The 21680-nt window shown below is 38.6% G+C and overlaps 1 protein-coding gene across 3 annotated transcripts in view; it reads left to right on the top strand.

Annotated features, from left to right (window-relative positions):
* Positions 1-21680, top strand: part of VAMP7 (vesicle associated membrane protein 7) — an 86567-nt gene that overhangs the window by 12931 nt on the left and 51956 nt on the right. For all 3 annotated transcript variants that reach the window (XM_005700541.3, XM_005700540.3, XM_018045048.1), the window contains exons 3-4: positions 6312-6369; positions 11673-11810. In XM_005700541.3, coding sequence (XP_005700598.1) covers positions 6312-6369; positions 11673-11810 — 196 coding nt within the window. The remainder of the gene's footprint in view (positions 1-6311; positions 6370-11672; positions 11811-21680) is intronic.

Raw genomic sequence — 21680 nt, forward strand, 5'->3', positions numbered from 1 at the left:
AGAAAATGTCTGGTTCTATTAATTTTAAATTTAGCTAAAAATTATTTTATTCTGTCACCTAAGTGTTACTTGTATTTTAAAGAACAGTATGCAAATGTTAGGTATAAAAGTGACTCTGCTATAGAGCTCTAGGATATGTGAAACTTGATATAGTTATGGTAAATAATAATTATTTGTTCATTCTTTCTGTAAATATTTACTGAGCACTTAACTGTCACCAGACACTTTGGTGGTGCTGGAGATACATGAAATTACTCAGTATTTGTCCTCGTTGTTTAATGGAGGTTATAGTTTAATGAAGGAGATGGTCAAATTCATAGATAATCACAGTAGAGAGTAGAAAGTAGTGGGTAGGGGGTGGTATTGCAGGTAGAAGGAACAGCTGGTAGAGAAGTATGGAGACATGAGCTCATAATGCATATTTAGTGAACTTTGGGTGATTCTCTGTGACTGGTGCACAACGTCATGAAAATAAAGCTAGAGAGATTGATAGAAGAGAAGTCCTATAGGGCCTCATAGGCCATGTTAAGGGGTTGTACATTACGCAGTGGGCAATGGGAAGGCATTGAACGTTTCCAGCTGGGGTGTGACATGGTAAGGTTTTGCTTTAGAAAGATCACTGTTGTGGCTGATTGGAGAATGAATTGAAGGGGGCATAGGTGGGAAATCTTAGTAATCATAAATATTGCCTCAGCCTTCCTCCTTAATACTTAAAAATCTTTTGCTACCTAACTCATCCTAATTTCCTTAGACCCTATCTCAGTAGGAGGTCCTTGTTGGTTTCCAGAACTAACTCCTTATATCATTTAGGATTTAGTGTAAGCTACTGCAACAGAGAGACCCTAAAAGACAGTGTTAATTTATGAGATAGCCCAGAGGTGAAGACTTCGGGACTGTTGGAGTGGCTCTGCCAGTTTCAGTTAGTGCCTTCAAATTCTGGCCAAGGCAGCTTCTTCAGCTCTGGTATTTTTTAAGGCACATTCCAGAAGTGGCTGATAGTATTGTTCACTACATCATTATGCAGCTAACCTAGCTGGAAATGGAGACTAAAATTTGTCATTTCTAGCTATGTAGCCATGTGCTCAGCTAAAACTCCATTACTCTGGAAGAAATTCTAGGGTATCAGGAGATAGCTCACAATCTTCTAGTTTACTGTTCTGGGCCTCCAAAATATTTGGATGTGCTCTTCTTCCCAAAAAACACACTTCCTCTCTGCAGGAAGTGGCCCCAAAGATTTATCTGATCGCTTTGTTCAGCTCCAGGTCCAGACAGTCTGGGTGATACAGTCCTCTCCGTCATACCCAGAGATGACTCCTGTGGCCTATTGACATGCAGATGTCACTGCTTCCCAGCAGTATTCAGATAACTACCACACAGTAATTTCAGAGACTCCTGTTCTGACCCAGGAGTGGTTCTGCTTTGCATGAAGAATTTCTTCATCTTTTCTGCCTTTGTTCTCCCAGAGGCTCCTCCTGGTACATTATCCTCTGTGGCCACGTCCAAAATGGGTATTAGTGAGTTTGTCATCTTTGGGAACTGCACAGGTTCCGTAGTCTACTACTCTTTGGTGTAGTTTAGGGTCTGAGAAATTACCTAGGGGTTAAATGACCCCAGTTGCTCGTGAGTATGGCTTTAGGGTTTCTTAAAAAATTTGCTGGGCTTAACGATCGTGTTTCTAGTCAGTTCCCAGGAAAATGCTCAGGGAAAGCATGTGTCATCTTTTTAGAGGCAAGAGTGGGAAACAGGATATGTACCTTCCACTCACATTTTATCAGGCAGAACTTATCACATAGCCATATCTAACTCTAAGGGAAGTTGGCTATGTAATTCAATGAAAATGTGGTTATACTGCAAGAAAGCAATGTTACTTATCTGCTGTGTCTTTCTACCTGCATCCTTACCCAGTCCTACCTGGTCTCATTTGGAGTAAGTATCCGTCACTGAGTTGTTTCTTTCTTTTTAAGCTTCTACCTTGGTTTCTTTCCTATAATCATGTTCCATTATCCCAATCAAACATATCTTTTATTTCAGTCAGTTCACTTCACTCAGTCATTTCCGACTCTTTGTGACCCCATGGACTGCAGCACGCCAGGCTTCCCTGTCCATCACCAACTCCTGGAGCTTACTCAAACTCATGTCCATTGAGTTGGTGATGCCATCCAACCATCATCCTCTGTCATTCCCTTCTCCTCCTGCCTTCAATCTTTCCCAACATCAGGGTCTTTTCCAGTGTTATCACTGTATACCAAAAGAAAAAGTTCCATTTTACTGTATGAAAATAATTTTTTCCTGAAATCTGACCTTCTTCTTGCTATTTCTTTCATTAATAGCATCACCAGTCATTCAGCTGGCTAAGCTTAAAACTTCAGAATCACATTTGACTTCTTCACCAAATCTTTGCCATTCTGCTACAAGAGGTATTTTAGTCTCCTCTCTCCACATTCATCATAGTGTTTGCTCAGACACTCATTGTTTCTCATTCCTAATGACCTCCTCCTAACTGGTTTTTCGGCTTCCTTGGTGGCTCAGTCAGTAAGGAATCCATCTACAATGCAGATCACCTGCAGCACGGGAGACACAGGTTTGATCCCTGGGTCAGGAAGGTCTCCTGGAGAAGGAAATGACAACCCACTCCAGCATTCTTGCCTGGAGAATTCCATGGACAGAGGAGCCTGGTGGGCTACAGTCCATGGTGTTGCAAACAGTTGGACATGACTGAGCGACTAAACCACAACTGGTCTTTCTGCTTCTAGTTGATCCCTCGTTAAATCTGTGTTTAACATTCCTAAGATTATACTTTCTTGCTTAAAACCCAAACTAAGCCTTCATTATTTTGTCTATTTCTGACTTTTCCATCTTTGTCTCTATAGATATCTTTGTCAGTCCCAGACCAATCTACGTTATTTTAAGCTTTGGTATATATATTTTTTTGATCTTGCATCTTGGAATGTCCTTCCCCTCCTAGGTCCCCTGGTACATTTTTGCTCTTTTTACATGTCCCAAATGAAATACTTTCTAATTTTCACTTTAATCCTTCTAAAAGGGCGATTCTAATAATGTCCCTTCCTTCACCAGGTGCTCAGGGTAAAGTTTCTTAACTCAGCTTGAAAAATTCTTCAAGATTTGCCTCTTCTGGCCCCATCTCTCATTACTTGAGCCCTCAGTTTTGTTCTTCAGCCATACTTAGCTATGTGCATATCAATTCTGGGTTCGTTCTCTCTTTTTAGCCTCTGCAATAGCTGTTACTTTTTCAAAATTTGAGTTTGTCTTCCTGAGCTTATGTTTCCTCTTCTAGAAACCCCTGAAAACTCCAAGACTGTGCCAGGTGCCCCCTTTTTATGTGTCTCCATAGTATCTTGTCAGAGAAGGCAATGGCACCGCATTCTAGTACTCTTGCCTAGAAAATCCCATGGATGGAGGAGCCTGGAAGACTGCAGTCCATGGGGTTGCTGAGGGTAGGACACGACTGAGCGACTTCACTTTCACTTTTCACCTTCATGCATTGGAGAAGGAAATGGCAACCCACTCCGGTGTTCTTGCCTGGAGAATCCCAGGGACAGGGGAGCCTGGTAGGCTGCCATCTGTGGGGTTGCACAGACTCGGACATGACTGAAGTGACTTAGCAGCAGCATAGTATCCTGTATTTATTCATTATAGCACTTCTGACACTGTGTTATAATTGCAATCTTCCTTTTTTGTCTCTGTCCCCTGACTATAGGCTCCTTGATGGCAGCAACCATACCTCATTACCTCCTATGGTCTTTGTGCCAAGGTACTCCCAAGTGTGGTTTTGTTGTTGTTGTCCAGTCACCAAGTTGTGTCTGACTCTTTGTGACCCAATGGACTGCAGCATGCCAGGTTCCCTGTCCCTCATCATCTCCTGGAGTTGGCCCAAGTTCACATCCATTGAATCAGTGATGTCATCCAACCATCTCACTCTCTGTCGACCTCTTCTTCTGCCTTCAATCTTTCCTAGCATCAGTTTTTTTCCAAGGAGTCAGCTGTTTGCATCAGGTGGCCAAAGTATTGGAGCTTCATCTTTAGCATCAGTACTTTCAATGAGTATTCAGGATTGATTTCCTTTAAGATTGACTGGTTTGATCTCCTTGCTGTCCAAGGAACTCTCAAGAATCTTCTCCAGCACCACGATTCGAAAGCATTAATTCTAAGTGTGGTTTCAGTTCAGTCCAGTCACTCAGTCGTGTCTGACTCTTTGCAACCCAATGTACTGCAGCACACCAGGCTTCTGTGTTTTATTACCAACTCCTGGGGCCTGCTCAAACTCATGTACATTGAGTTGGTGGTGCCATCCAACCATCTCATCCTATATTGTCCCCTTCTCCTCCTGCCTTCAATCTTTCCCAGCATCAGGGTCTTTTCCAATGAGTCAGTTCTTTGCATCAGGTGGCCAAAGTATCGGAGTTTCAGCTTCAGCATCCGTCCTTCCAAAGAACTTCCAAAGTCCTTGAGAACCCCATGAAAAGTATGAAAAGGCAAAAAGTGTGGTTTAGTAGAAACAAATTTTGTGGGGGGAATGATGACTTCTATTTTTGTACCTGCTGTGTTTGTCTATGGTATGTCTAGTTAGATATGTCTAGCCAACAGTAGCATATTCAGGCCTTGAGCCTAGGAGATAGGTCAGATTTAGATTTGGAAATCAGTGTAATTGTATTAGCTGAAAACAGGTATCAGCAGCAAAACATGAAAGTGGGTGCCACCCTCCAAGGAATCTTTGTGAGAAAAGCAGGGGGCTGAGGATGCTGGAAAGCATCAACAGAGAGGGAAAGAGATTACCATATAAACCAGGCAAGCCTGGTGTCAAAATATCTAGTGAAGAGAGAGCAGTTTCTAGAGGAAGGAAGTGGTCAGCAGTATCAAATGTGTCAGAGAGAGCCACTGGATGTGGAGTGTGGAAATGATTGGTGGAGTTGATGTGAACAGTTTCAGAGTGGTGGAGGAAGACATTTGAGTTCCAACACCTCCTTATAATTCATATCAAACCTCTATGTGAACATTAATGATACAATTCAGCAGCTACTCTTGTGTATCTACTTGCCCAGAGTAGAAATCTGGGAAGCAAAATCAAATTATCTCTCTGCCTCAACCCCAATAGCCAGTCCTCAAGTTCTTTTATCTGTTCCTTCTTCGTTGTCCATAGTACTTTAGTTTGTTTCCTTCAGTGTTCTACTTAGTAGTCTCCTGCCTGCTCCTCCTTTTGATTAATTCTCACACTCTAGCCAAAGCATCCTTTTCTGTGGCAGTTCTGATCACACTCCCCTTTCTAAGACCGTTTGATGCTTGATCATTGATCTTAGGATTATATAGATATAGTGAGACTTGAAAACCTTCTACAAGATTTGAAAGTATTTGCTTACTTACAGCCTCCTTTGTGGAAGCCATTTATTTTTGTTCTGTACATTCTATACTTTAGCCATGTTAATTAATTTTACTTTCAAACCCAGTATGTGCTGTTTTATCTCGAAGCCCTTAAGCCTGTTGGTCTTCACTTGTTCTTCTTGCCATCTCTTACTTGGTCTTCAGGTTCAGCTCAGACATGTGCTCCGGGATGTCCTCCAGTTACCCTTTGCCAAACTCCTCTATATAGATATAGGTGTCTCTTCTATATCCCTATAGCACCATGTACTGCCTTTAACTCTTCCCCTCCCCTCTAACTCTTTATCATCCTCCTTACTATGCAGTTCCACAGTTGCCTACACTTTCATTCTCTGAAGGCATGGACTGATGATTTTGCTTATTTGTATCCTCAGCGCCTAACCCAGTAACTGGCTCCGAGTCGATGCCAAATATATGTCATTGTTGAGTATCTGGTAGAAAAAAATGTTTGCTCTGTGTGGCCCATTTGGGTGTTTATCTTAATTATGTGTCCTTCAGATGTCATCTCTTGTTCAAACCTTAAGAATCTGAGACTTCGCTAGCAATCCAGTGGTTAGGATTCAGTGCTTTCCCTGCTGGGGCCTGGGTTCAGTCCCTGGTCAGGGAACTAAGATCCAGCATGTCGTGCAGCAGAGCAAAAACAGTCCAAGTATGCTTTCTTAGATATTATTTTTAAGAATAATGTGCATGATGTTGCACTATTTAGGTAGGATAAAGACCTTGTTTTAATTTCTTTTTTATTTCTATCAAGTTTGACTTGAGAGAAATAGGTATATAGGCGAGAGGGAAAATAGACAGTATTTGTAAATAATATGGTCATGTTGGCAGTTCTAAAATTTCTTATACGTAGATAGAAGATAGAAGTGAAAGAGATATTGCTCATAACCACAGTAAGTTTTATATCTTTTATTCTACAGTTATCTGTTTCATTACATCTGCCAAGACAGGATTGTATATCTTTGTATCACTGATGATGTAAGTAATTTGAGGACATGTTGCTCTTTAACTGTGTGTAACATTAGTAGAGTTAGTTCTTAATTATCTGTATCTGTGGTGGGTAAAGTTGACGCAAATATAACTTTCTATAGCTCAAAATTGTTTTTTATGCTTTGCATTTGTCATATAAAGCAGCAAATCACAGAAAAAGTTGATATCTGGGTATATGCAAATCAGTTTGGTTTTGTAGAGTTTTAGATGAACCATTTATTATAACTTCTATACTTAATTTATTGTTTTAGTGAGAATTGGTGTTCATTATTATGATTCTTCAGTATCAGACCCTCAAAATTTATCTGAAATAGTAAATAGATGATTTCACTCCTTTAATCAGTAGTTAGTGAATTTTTTAATGTATGTGGACTTTGGGAAAACAAAATCACAACACATTATAATCAACTTTGTAAACCCATAGTTTACATTGGTAGGTTGTTTTTGAGCATTTGTAGTTTGATGCAAAATGCTCAATACCTTAACAGTGCCATCAAGGTCCTCTCTCCTCTCTGCAATCCTAGTGTCAACTTCTTCTTGGACACATTTCCCTTATGGTTTCAAAGAGCTATGTGCTTATTTATTTGTGTCCAAAAAAGAGGGGCTATGTCTTCTCAAGTCTCTTCCTGCAGGAATGAGGAAACTCCCCAGAGGCACACCTTTCCCTTCTCCCACTTTCAAAGTGGACTTTTTATGCCTTATGGCTAGGACTAGGTTATGTACTTATTTTTAAATTGATCACAGACAAGAGCCATGGAATTGGCATGATTGCCATAGGTAGTGGTTCTTAACGTTTATTGTATCACAGACCTCTTTGCTGCTCATGGATCACTCCCAGAATTTTTTAAATGCATGATTTTATTAGGTTGCTGCAAAAGTAATAGCAGTTTTGGACCCTGAATTTTAAATCTAGGCTCAAATACATCTTTATTAATCAAAATGAGAACCATTACAATCAATACATTTTTGCCAATGAGAAATAAGCTTGATTATTCCTGTAGCAAAAAAAAATCTGTGCTTTAGGATTTGATGAACTCTTGGAAAGCTTTTTCTGTGTGCTGCTGGTCATGGAAGCATTTTCCCTGCAAAAAGTTGTTGAGATGCTTGAAGAAGTGGTAGTCAGTTTGCAAGAGGTCAAGTGAATGGCAGATGAGGCAAAACTTCATAGCCCAATTCATTCAACTTTTGAAGCTTTGGTTATGTGACAAGTGGCCGGGCATTGTTGCAGAGAAGAACTGGGCCCTTTTTGTTGACTGATGCAAGCTGCAGTCATTGCAGTTTTTGGTGCATCTCCTTAATTTGCTGAGCACACTTCTCAGATGTTAATGGTTTTGCCAAGATTCAGAAAGCTGTAGTGGATCAGATGGGCAGTAGACAACCAAACAGTGACTAATACCTTTTTTTTTTTTTTTCTTGGTGCAAGTTTGGCATGGGGAGGTGCTTTGGAGCTTCATCTCAGTTCAACCACTGAGCTGGTTGTTGTGGAAAATCCAATTTTTGTCGCACATCACAATCCAACCAAGAAGTGGTTTGTTGTTGTTGTGTAGAATAAGAGAAGATAACACTTCAAAGTTATTATCTTTTTTTGATTTGTGGTCAGCTCAGGAGGAAAAGAGCTTGTCTGTGGAGGCCTTACAAATAACTGAGAAAAAGGCGAAAGGCAAAGGAGAAAAGGAATGATATACCCATCTGAATGGAGAGTTCCAAAGAATAGCAACGAGAGATAAGAAAGATTTCTAAGTGAACAATGCAAAGAAATAGAAGGAAACAATACAATAGGAAAGATTGGATATTTCTTCAAGAAAATTAGATACCAAGGGAACATTTCACACAAAGATGAGCACAATAAGGACAGTAACAGTATGCACCTAACAGAAGTAGAAGATACTAAGAAGAGGTGGCAAGAGTACACAGAAGAACTATACAAAAAGATCTTCATGACGCAGATAACCGCACTGGTTTGATCACTCACCTAGAGCCATACATCTTAGAGGGCAAAGTCAAGTGGGCCTTAGGAAACATCACTATGAACAAAGAGTGCAGGTGATGGAATTCCAGCTGAGCTATTTCAAATCCTGAAAGATGATGCTGTTAAAATGCTGCATTCAATATGCCAGCAAATTTAAAAAATTCAGCAGTGGCCACAGGACTGGAAAAGATCAGTTTTCATTCCAGTGCCAAAGAAGGGCAATGCGAAAGAATGTTCAGACTACTGCCCAATTGCACTCATTTCACATGCTAGCAAAGTAATGCTCAAAATTCTCCAAGCCAGACTTCTATAGTACATGAACTGTGAACTTCCAGATGTTCAAGATGGAGTTTAAAAAGGCAGAGGAACCAGAGAGATCAAATTGCTGACATCTGTTGGATCATAGAAAAAGCAAGAGAATTAAAAAAAAAATCAACTTCTGCTTCATGGACTACACTAAAACGTTTGACTCTGTGAATCACAACAAACTGGAAAATTCTTAAAGAGATGGGACTACTAAACCACCTTAATTGCCTCCTGCAGAACCTGTATGCAGGTCAAGAAGCAACACTTAGAACAGGACATGGAACAATAGACTGGTTTCAAATTGGGAAAGGAGTATGTCAAGGCTGTATATTGTCACCCTGTTTATTTAATTACATGCAGTGTACATCGTGCAAAATGCCGGACTAGATGAAGAACAAGCTGGAATCAAGATTGCTGGGATAAATATCAATAACCTCAGATATGCAGATGACACCACCCTTATGGCAGAAAGCAAAGAACTAAAGAACTTCTTGATGAAGATGAAAGAAGAGAGTGAAAAACCTGACTTAAAACTCAACATTCAAAAAATGAAGATCATGGCATCTGTTCCATTACGTCATGGCAAATAGATGGGGAAACAATGCAAAGAGTGACAGACTGTATTTTCTTGGGCTCCAAAATTGCTGCAGATGGTGACTGCAGCCATAAAATTAAAAGGTGCTTGCTCCTTGGAAGAGAAAATATAACCAACCTAGACATTAAAAAGCAGAGACATTACTTTGCCAACAAAGGTCCATATAGTCAAAGCTATGGTTTTTCCAGTAGTCATGTATGGATGTGAGAGTTGGACTGTGAAGAAAGCTGAGCACCGAAGAATTGATGGTTTTGAACTGTGGTGTTGGAGAAGACTCTTGACAGTCCCTTGGACTGCAAGGAGATCAAACCAGTTAATCCTAAAGGAAATCATCCCTGACTATTCTTTGGAAGGACTGATGATGAAGCTCCAATAGTTTGGCCACCTAATGCAAAGAGCCAACTCATTAGAAAAGACTCTGATGCTGGAAAGTACTGAAGGCAGGAGGAGAAGGGGACGACAGAGGACAAGATGGTTGTATGGCATCACTGAGTCAATGGACATGATTTTGAGCAAGCTCTGGTAGATGGTGAAGGACAGGGAAGCCTGGCATGCTGCAGTCCATGGGGTTGCAGATAGTTGGACACAACTGAGTGACTCAACAACAACAGTAGGCAACCACTTATCAAACTTTTTCACCTTACCAATTTCCCTCAATTGCCAAATGACCGTAGAATGATCAACATTGAGTTCTTGGGTAACTTCTCATGTAGTTGTAAGAGGATCAGCTTTGATGATGCTCTCAGTTAGTTATTGTCAACTTCTGATGGCCAGCCACCGTGGTTCTTATTGTCAAGACTTGATTTCTTTGAAAAGTTTCTTGAACCACCGCTGCACCGTACATTTGTTAGCAGTTCGTGGGCCAAACACATTGTTGATGTTGTGAGTTGTCTCTGCAGCTATGACCTATATTGAACTCAAATAAGAAAATCACTCAGATTTGCTTTTTGCCTAATATCATTTCCATAGTCTAAAATACATATAGTTAGCAAGTAATAATTAGCAAAAATCATAAAACAAGAAATGCTCATTAAAATGATATGTAACATAACCACATGTATTTAAAAATGTATTTCAGTATCAAATGGCAAAGTTCAACAATGCAAAATCAAAATTACTTTTGCACCAACCTAGTAATACCAGTTATGTTGAAATTCAGTATTCAGGGCTTCCCTGGTGGCTCAGGTGATAAAGAATCTTCCTGCAATGCAGGAGACCTGGGTTTGATTCCTGAGTTGAGAAGATCCCCTGGAGAAGGGAACAGCTACCCACTCCAGTATTCTGGCCTGGAGAATTTCATGGACAGAGGAGCCTGGCAGGCTATAGTCCGTGGGGTCACAGAGTCAGACACAACTGAGTGACTTTCACAGTATTCAAAGTAGTTTAAATATTGATTTAGTAATATATGCTTCTTTATGAATTCACTAATAACAAGATATAGTCATAGGTTTAATAAACATAGTTTTGATGTGGTGACAAGTATTAATGATATTTTGAGAGATGTCTGTAACTGATGATATATGCAAAAAAGACTTCTCTTGGTGACAGAGTCCCAGATACTGTTTAATACTACTCTATTTTGTTACTACATTCACAGTTGAAATTTGAGTTAAAGTTTGGTGAAAATAATAGTGAGATATTTTTTTAATCCAAATACATTGGCCCCTTGAATTTGGACCGTTGACCCAACTTTAAGAATTCTTGGCTTAGACTACTCATCTTAGGTGAATTGGAGATGTGTGGCAACCACAGTGATTATCACAATGACTTATATTCCCTGGTTTCACAGTATTTTCTAAAATTATTTTAAAAATCCAGTTATATCTGAAATGACTGATGTGAAAGTGCTGAGAGTAGGTGAGAAATAGCACTAAATTTGGGTTGGTCAGAGTTGAGTCTTACATTTCTTAAGCTATAATTGTACTTTTGTGTATAGGTTATACACATACACACAGTTTTTGACTGGAACTAGACAAGAGTACATTCCTTGATCTTTTCAAATATACCTCCACTACTGAAAAAAGTTAATTAAAAGTTTATGTCAATAGTGTTATCTTTGTGTGTGAAAGACTGTACTATTACAATGGATTTCTCAAGCATCTTCTTGGGCTGGGCTTTCTAATAGATCCTGTGAAAGATATGGTTGGAGTAAAACCCAATTCCTGCTCTTAAGACGCTAGCGTAGGTATTGTTATCTTAGTTGGCAGTAATCTAACATTTGGATTCGACTCAGCTCTTTCATTTACTAGTTTTGCTTTTGGCAAGTTAGTTTCTTTTTAGAGCCTTTGTTTCTTTATCTGTAAAATGAGGTCAGTTCCTCTTTGTAGAATCATTGCTCAGTAAATATTATCTGTTCTTTTGGTTGTTTTTAATCATCCATATAATTTTTGTTTAGTGTTAACTCTGTATTCATCTCCTCAGGATTTTGAGCGTTCGCGAGCCTTTAATTTTCTGAATGAGATAAAGAAGAGGTTCCAGACTACATATGGTTCAAGAGCACAAACAGCACTCCCATATGCCATGAATAGTGAGTTCTCAAGTGTCTTGGCTGCACAGCTGGTAAGATCTTTCTCAGGATATAGTATTTGATTCATATCTTCTTTATTACTTTAAAGAGCCATGGATATAGGGGACCCTGACCTGCAGTGTATTTTTCTGACTGTTATTATATGCCCAGATAGTAAAACTTCCCAGATTAAAAAAAATATACAAATGGGCCATTTTAGGATGGAAAGTGATACTCTCTATAAATGGTGGTCAGAGTATCTCATGATTGGGAAGGAGATTAAAGATATCTACTTCAACTGCCCATTTAATGTATCAATCCACTCAACATGCCAAATGGTGTCTTAACCTGTAGATTAACCTCTACCCTCCCACAAGGTAAATTTAATTTTTGGGTAGTTCAGTTAGTCATTTGAAAATCTGTTTATCTGTATGAATACTTAATTCTCAGTTCAGTGAATTTATACATATATATACATATTATACATATACATACATTTATATTTACATATACATATTTATATACTTTTTACAGATAGAAAACATCTCATGACTCTAAAGGGGTCCTCATGTTCCTATGCAGTCAGGTCCTTCCCTGAGGCAACCGCTGCTCTATTTTTGTCACCATAAATTAGTTTTCTCTTTTCTAGAATTTCTTATAAATGGAATCATACATTATATACTCTTTTGTATCTTCCTTGTTTTGCTCAGTGTAAGGTTTTTGATATTGATCCATATTGTATAAATCAGTAGTTTCCTTTTTATCTGAGTAGTATTGTATGCATATAACACAATTTGTTTATCCATTCACCTGTTGCTGGATATTTGAGTTACTTCCAGTTTTCAGCTATCACCAACAAAACTATTATGAATATCCATGTACAAGTCTTTGCATAGACATGTGTTTTTATTTTTCTTTGGTAAATACCTAGGGGTGGAATTGCTGGGTCATATGGTGAATGATGTTTAATTTTATAATGAATCATGAAACTTTTTTCCAAAGTGGTTGTACCATTTATAGTCCCACTAGCACTTCCAGTGTTTCTGCATACTTGCCAACACTTCTTATGGTCTGTCTTTTTAATGTAATTCATCCTTGTGGATGTGTAATGATATCTCATTGTGGTCTTATTTTGCATTAAAGAATGCTTACTTTTTATCCATCAAACCGTATGAGTACAAAGACATAAGTTTTATCTATGATAGTGTTGTGAATGAGAAAAAAGGACTCACTGTCATTGAATAATTTCCTCTTTATTTCTCCTGTAAGTGTTGTTTTTAATACCTTTTTGAGGATTATACTTCTAAATATGTATCCTGTCAGGATGAAGTTCATTTAAATAGTTATGAGTCTTTATTATTCAGTTGGTTTGTTTCATACTTCCACTAGGGAATACTTATATACATACATCTAAGTAAAACACAATCAGCAAAATATATACCAATGCCCATTTGAAAATAAATAGGTTCAGGTTGATGGCCAAGATGGTGAAGTAGGAAACCCTGAGCTCACCTCCTTCCATGGACACACCAAAATTACAACTGTTTACAGAGCAGCTATTGATGAGAAAGATCAGAAGACTAGCAGAAAGAATATTATACTATTGAAGATATAGAGAAGGAACCATAAGAAGACAGAGGGGCAGACACACAGTATAATCAAGATCCATACCTTGGAGTGGGTGGCCCACAAGTAGAATGATAATTACAATTGCAGAGATTCTCTCCAAGCAGCTAGGGGCTCAAGCTCCACATGAGGCTCCCCAGCCCTGGAGTCCTCCATTGGGAAGAAGAGCCCCCAGAATATCTGGCTTTGAAGACCAGCAGGGCTTAATTACAAGAGTGCTGAAAGACTGTGAGAAATAGAGACTCTACTCTTAAACAGTGTGTATAAAATCCACATGCTCAGGAAATGAGGGCAGAAGCAGTAATTTGAAAGGAGCCCGGATCAGATCCACCTGCTGATCTTGGAGAGTCTCATGGAAAGGTGGAAGGCCACTGGAGCTCACCCTCGGGACATAGACATTGGTGGTAGGCATTTTTGGGACCTCATTCTACCATTCTTTACCAATGGAGCCCGTAAGCACAATTTAGCATATTAATGCCAGAACGTGGCCCTACCCACCAGCCTATCTGCACCAATGCTGAGACATCTGAAGCCAAACAACTAGCCAAACAGGGAATCAGCCCCACTTACTGCAGGCTGGTTGCTTTAAGAACCCCTGAACCTACAGGGGGCTCAGGACATGGCCCTGCACACCAGTGTGTGTGCACTAGCCCTGGGAACCCCGACTTAGGCCCTGCAGCCAGAGATCCTGAAACCTGGATCTGCCCACCAGTGAGCCAGCACTGTCCCCAGGGCCAAGATCACCTACTGGTGAGCAGGCGCCACCCTAGGACCCCCTGGACCCCAGCCTCGCTCATCAGCAGGCTGGCGCATCAACTCTGGAACCTCCAGAAACCTTCAGCCAGAGATCCCATGGCCCAGCTCCACAAACCAGTAGGTCTCACCAGCCAGTGGACAAACAGCAGTCCCAGGACCCACTGGGTGCTTGCCCTGCCCAGCAGCAGACCAACATCAGCTTGGGACCCTCCAAGGCCCTTCAGCCAGAGATCCCAGGACCCCCTGGGTCTCTGCAGCCAGCTGGCTTGTGACCTGGCCCTGCCCATCAGTGGCTGACAGCCTCTGTGCAAGGTAAGGTCTGGGAACCAACCAGACTGGGGGCCAGCCATCCCTACCACATTGTCCACAACAGAAGGACCCACACAGCCTGTGTAGGTACTGTCCCTACAGCATATGGCTCTGGTGACCAGAGGGAAGTACACTGCTAGGATTCATAGGATGTTTCCTAGAAAAGGCCACATCTTCAAGGTCAGGAAATGTAATCAACTTACCAAATACATAGAAATTAAAAAGGAAATAAGGCAAAATGAGACAGAGGAACATGTTGCAAATGAAAGAACAAGAGAAAAGCCCATAAGAAGAGCTAAGTGAAGTGGATGTAAGCGACCTACCCAATAAAAAACTCAAGGTAGTGATTGTAAAATGATCAAAGAACCCAATAAATGATTGGATTAACAGAGTGAGAAATTAGAATTTCTTAACAAAGAGTTAGAATATGTAAAGAATGACCAAGCAAAGATGAAGAATACAATAACTGAAATAAATACACTAGAGGGAATCAACAGTGAATTGTATGATACAGAGGAACAGATCAGTGAGCTGTAAGACAGAGTAGTGGAAATCACTGAAGCTCAACAGAAAAAAAGAATAAATATAAGAAATAAGTACTGTTTAAGAAACCTCTGAAACAGCATCAGATGTACTAACATTTGCATGATAGGGCTCCCAGAAGAAGGAGAAAAGGAGGCAGAGAACATATTTGAAAGCAAATTAACTGAAGACTTCCTTAACTTGGGGAAAGAAACAGATATCCAGGTTCAGCAAGCACAGAGAGTTCCCACAGGATCCACCCAAAGAGGACCACACTAAGACATTGTAATTAAAATGGCAAAAATTAAAGATAAAGAGAGAATATTAAAAGCAGCTAGGGAAAAGCAAAATGTTGCACACAAGGAAATTCCCATTTCAAGTGGTAAAAGGGAAAAACCGACAACCAAGAATCCTAAACAAGGCTTTCACTCAGATTTGATAGAGAAATAGAAAGTTTTACAGATAAACAAAAGCTAAAAGAGTTCATCACCACCAGGTTTGCTTTAAAGGAAATGTTTAAGGGGCTTCTCCAAGCCGAAAAAAAGGTTGTAAGAAGAAATATGAAAATTATGAAAGGTGAAATCTCATTGGTAAAGGCAAATACACAGTAAGGGTACTAAACCAATCACATATAAAGCTATGAGGAGGATTACAAAAGGAGTAAAATCACCCATAACCACAATAAGGGATTTCAAAACAGAGGTATAAAATATGTCAAAACAGTAACTGTGGGAGGGGGCATAAAAATGTAGGGTTATTAAAATGCATTTCTACTTAAGAGATGAGCAACTTAAAATAATCATGTAGATATATACAGATTGTTACATACAAACCTTATGATAATCGTAAACCAGGAAACCTACACTAGATGCACACAAAGGGAAAGGAATCCAAATATAACACAAAAGATACTAATCAAATCATAAGGGATGAAAGCAAAAGAACAAAAGAGAAGTACAAAAACAACTGAAAATTAACAAAATGGCAGTAAGTACATACCTATCAATAATTAAATGGAAATGGACTAAATGCTTCAGTCAAAAGACACAGAGTGGCTGAACGGATAACAAAACAAAACCCATATATACATACTGCCTACAGGGGACTCAGTATGGCTCTAAAGACAAAAATAGAAAGTGAAGGGATGGGAAAGGTTATTCCATGCAAATAGAAATGAAAGGGAAGCTGGGATAGCAATACTTATATCAGAGAAAATAGACTTTAAAACAAAAACTGTAAGAGACAAAGACATTACTTAATGATAAAGGAATTAATCCGAGAAGATACAACAATTTTAAATGTATATGCACCCAGCATAGGAGCACCTAAATATATAAGACAAATATTAATAGACATGAAGCAAGAAATTGATAGTAACACAATAATAGTAGGAGAGTTTAACACCACACTTAACCTCAATGGACAGATCATCCAGACAGAAAATCAGGGAGGAAACACTGGTCTTAAACAACACATTACACCTAATTGGGCTTAATTGACATATATAGAACATTCTGTCCAAAAACAGCAGAATACACATTCTTTCCAAGTGCACACAGCACATTCTCCAGGACAGATCACATGCTGGGCATAAAACAAGCCTCAGTAAATTTAAGAAAAATTGAATTCATGTCAAGCGTTTTTTCTAACCACAATGTTATGAGGCTAGAAATCAACTATAAGAAAAAAAAATCCAAAAACACAAACACTTGAAGGCTAAACAATATACTACTAAACAATGGATTACTGAAGAAACCAAAGAGGAAATAAAAAAAATACTTGGAGAAAAAGAATACTTGAAGACAATTGAAAATGAAAACACAGTGATTCAAACTCTATGGGATCCAGCAAGAGCAGTTCTAAGAGGAATGTTTATAGTAATAGAATTTTACCTCAGGAAACAAGAAAAATATCAAACAAACATTATACCCAAAGGACCCAGGAAAAGAAAAAACAAAACCCAAAATTAGTAGAAAGAAAGAAATCATAAAAATGAGAGCAAAAATAAGTGAATCAGAGATAAGGAAATAATAGAAAAGATCAATGAAACTAAGAGCTAGTTCTTTGATAAGATAAACAAAGCTAATCACTTTTATCCAGACTGATCAAGAAAAAAAATCGGGCTCAGATCAATAAAATAAGAAAAAAGGAAAAATTAAACAGATAACATTGAAATGCAAAGTTCATAATAGACTACTATGAACAACTATATGCCAGTAAAATGGACAAACTAAGAGAAACAGGGAAATTCCTAGAAATGCACAGTCTCCCAAGACTGAACCAAGAAGAAATAGAAAACATGAACAGAACAATTACCACTAATGATATGGAAAATTGAAGTTTTAAAACTTCCAACAAACAAAAGTCTAGGACCAGATGGCTTCACAGGTCAATTCTACCAAACATTTAGAAAACTCTTTCAAAAATTGCAGCAAAAGGAACACATCTAAACTCATTCTGTAGGTCAATATCACCCTGACACAAAAAGCAAAGATATCACAAATGAAGAAAATTACAGACCATTATAGCTAATGAACATAGATTTAGAAATCACAATTTAACAAACTGAACTCAACAATACATTGAAAGGATTATACACATGATCAAGTGGGATTTATTTCAAAGATGCAAGGATGGTTCAGTATCTGGAAATCAATGTGATACACCATGATAACAAATTGAAGAATAAAAATCATATGATTATCTCAATAGGTACAGAAAAAGCTTTTAACAGTATTCAACATCCATTTATGATAAAACCTCTCAACAAAATGGGAACATACCCCATCATAATAAAGGGTATGTATGACAGGCCTACAGCTAACATCATACTAAGTAGTGAAAAACAAAGCATTCCCTCTAAAATTCGGAATAAGACAAGGATGCCACTCTTGCCACTTTTATTCAACATAGTGTTAGAACCCCTAGCTACAGTAATCAGATACGAAAAAGAAATGCAAGGAATCCAAATTCAAAAAGAAGAAGCAAAATTGTCTCTCTTTGTAGATAACTATCTTACTATCTATAGAAAATCCTAACGATACTTCCAAAAAAGCAATTGTTAGAAATAATACAGTACAATTGCAGGATACAAAATTATACAGAAACCTATCACCTTTCTATATACTAACAACAGACTATCAGGAAAACAAATTACAAAAACAATCCCACTTAACCATCAGATCAAAAAGAATAAAAAAGAATGCATTTAACTAAAGAGATAAAAGACCTGTACTCTGAAAACTAAGAACCTAATGAAAGATATTGAAGATATTGAAGAAGTTGGAAAGATATACTGTGCTCATGGATTTGAAGAATTTATATTGTTAAAAATGATTATACTAAAAATAAAGACTATGCTATGCATTCTATGGAGGCAATGCCATCCCTATCAAAATACCAACAATGATGGTTTTTTTTTTATGGGACTAGAACAAATAATTCTAAAATTTGTGTGGAGACATAAAAGATGGCAGAATGGCCAGAACTATCTTGACAAAGAAGAACAAAACCTGATGTATTACGCTACCTCATTTCAAGCTATACTACAAAGCTGCAATAGTCAAAACAGTATAGTACTGTCAAAAAAAAAAAAACAGACACATAGATCTGTGGACTGGAATGCATGCATGCTTAGCCTTGTACAGCTCTTTGTGACCCCATGGGCTGTACCAATCTCCTTTGTCCATGGGATTTTCCAGGCAGGAATGCTGGAATGGGTTGCTGTTTCCTCGTCTGGGGGATCTTCTCAACCCAGGGATCGAACCTGTGTCTCTTGTATCTCCTGCATTGGCAGGTGGATTCTTTACCACTGAGCCACCTGGGAAGCCCATGGAACAGAATAGAGAGCCCAGAAATAAACCCATGCTTATATGGTCAATTAATCTATGACAAAGGAGGCAAGAATATACAGTGGGAAAAAAAGCTGTCTTTTTCCCTTTCCACTAAATGGTGTTGGGAAATCTGGACAGCTACATGCAAAAGAATCAAACTGGATTACTTTCTTACACCGTGGACACAAGTATAAGACCTGAAACCATAAAACTTCTAGAAGAAAACATAGTATGCTCTTTAACATTGGTATTGATAGTTTTTTTGGATATGTCTCTGGCAAGGGAAACAAAAATAAACAAATGGGAGTACATCAAACTGAAAAGCTATTGCTCAGTGAAGGAAATTACCAATAAAATGAAAAGGCTGCTTACTGAAAGGGAGAAGATATTTGCAAACAATATATCTGATAAGGGGATAATACCTACAATGAGCAAAGAACTGATAAAACTTGGACATCTAAAAAGCCACAATGGAGTATTACTCAGCCATTAAAAATAATACATTTAAATCAGTTATAATGAGGCGGATGAAACTGGAGCCTATTATACAGAGTGAAGTAAGCCAGAAAGAAAAACACCAATACAGTATACTAACATATATGGAATTTAGAAAGATAGTAATGATAACCCTGTATGTGAGACAGCAAAAGAGACACAGATGTATAGAACAGTCTTTTGGACTGTGGGAGAGGGCAAGGGTGGGATGATTTGGAGAATGGCATTGAAACATATATAATATCATATGTGAAATGAATCGCCAGACCAGGCTCAATGCATGATACAGGATGCTTGGGGCTGGTGCACTGGGATGACACAGAGGGATGGTACGGGGAGGGAGGTGGGAGGGGGGGTTCAAGATGGGGAACACATGTACACCCGTGGTGGATTCATGTTGATGTATGGCAAAACCAATACAATATTATAAAGTAATAAGCCTCCAACTAAAATAAATAAATTTATATTAAAAAACCAACTATAAAGTGGACCCAAGAACTGAATAGCTGTCTTTCCAAAGAAGACAGACAGATGGCCAACAGACACTTAAAAAAAGATACACAGTATCACTATTTGTCCAGGAAATGCAAGTCAAAACCACAGTGAGAGATACTACCTCACACTTGTCAGAATGGCTGTTGTCCAAAAGGCAAGGAATTAACAAGTGTTGTTGAGGATGTAGAGAAAAAGGAACCCTCCTGCACTGTTGATGGGAGTGTAAATTGGTGCGGCCACTATGGAAAACAATATGGAGATTCCTCCAAAAATTAAAAATAGAACTATCGTATTAGCAGCAATTCTACTCCTGGGTATTTATCTGAAGAAAACAGAAACACTAATTAGAAAAGGCACATGCACCCCTATGTTCATTGAAGCATTATTTACAACAGCTAAGATATAGAAACAACCTAAATGTGCATCAATGGATAAATGGATAAAGAAGATGTGATATGTATATATATATATATATATACACACACACACACACATGAGTATTACTCAACCATAAAAATGAAGGAAATCTTGTCACTTGCAGCAACATTGATGGATCTAGAGGATGTCTTGCTAAGTGGAAAAAAAAAGACAGATATTGTATCATTTCACTTATATGTAGAATCAAAAAAAGAAACATAATAAAGCACTAACAGAGATACAGATACAGAGAAGAAATATATGATTGCCAGAGGGAAAATGTTGGGGGTAGGACAGAAATAGGTGAAGGAGACCGAGTTACAAAATTCAAGTTGCAATGTAAGAGTTGCAGGTATGAAATATGCCATACTGTGAATATATAGTTGTAACTATATAATGTCTTTGGATTTTAACATATGATAACTAAGCTTATTGCTTGTGATCATTTAGAAATGTATAGAAATACTGAGTTCCAAAGAATAGCAAGGAAAGGTAAGAAAGGCTTCTTAAGTGAACAATGCAAAGAAATAGAAGAAAACAATAGAACAGGAAAGACTAGAGATCTCTTTGAGAAAATTAGAGCCACCAAGGGAACATTTCATGCAAAGATGGGCACAATAAAGGACAAATGATATGGATCTAACAGAAGCAGAGGATATTAAGAAGAGGTGGCAAGAATACACAGAAGAACTGTACAAAAAAGGTCTTAATGACCTGGATAGCCATGATGTTGTGATCACTGACCTAGAGCCAGACATCCTGTAATGTGAAGTCAAGTGGGCCTTAGGAAGCATCACTATGAACAAAGCTAGTGGAGGTGGTGGAATTCCAGCTGAGCTATTTCAAATTCTAAAAGATGATGCTGTTAAAGTGCTGCAGTCAGTATACCAGCACATTTGGAAAATTCAGCAGTGGCCATAGGACTGGAAAAGGTCAGTTTTCATTCCAATCCCAAAGAAGGGCAATGCCAAAGAATGTTCAAACTGTCGCACAGTTGCACTCATTTCACATGCTAGCAAGGTAATGCTCAAAACCCTTCAAACTAGGCTTCAACAATACATGAACCAAGAGCTTCCATATGTACAAGCTGAATTTAGAAAATACAGAGGAACCAGAAATCAAATTGCCAACATCTGTTGTATCATAGAACAAACAAGAGAATTTCAGAAAAAATTCTGCATCATTGACTGTGCTAAATCACTAAGCGTGGGCGGCTGCGAGAGCTGGCTCACTAAACGTGGGTGGCTGCAAGAGCCGGCTCACTAAGCGCTGGAATGCAAAAGTAGGAAGTCAAGAAACACCTGGAGTAACAGGAAAATTTGGCCTTGGAATGCGGAATGAAGCAGGGCAAAGACTAATAGAGTTTTGCCAAGAAAATGCACTGGTCATAGCAAACACCCTCTTCCAACAACACAAGAGAAGACTCTACACATGGACATCACCAGATGGTCAACACTGAAATCAGATTGA

The sequence above is a fragment of the Capra hircus genome, unplaced genomic scaffold (genome assembly GCF_001704415.2).
Source record: "Capra hircus breed San Clemente unplaced genomic scaffold, ASM170441v1, whole genome shotgun sequence".
Lineage (NCBI taxonomy): Eukaryota > Metazoa > Chordata > Mammalia > Artiodactyla > Bovidae > Capra > Capra hircus.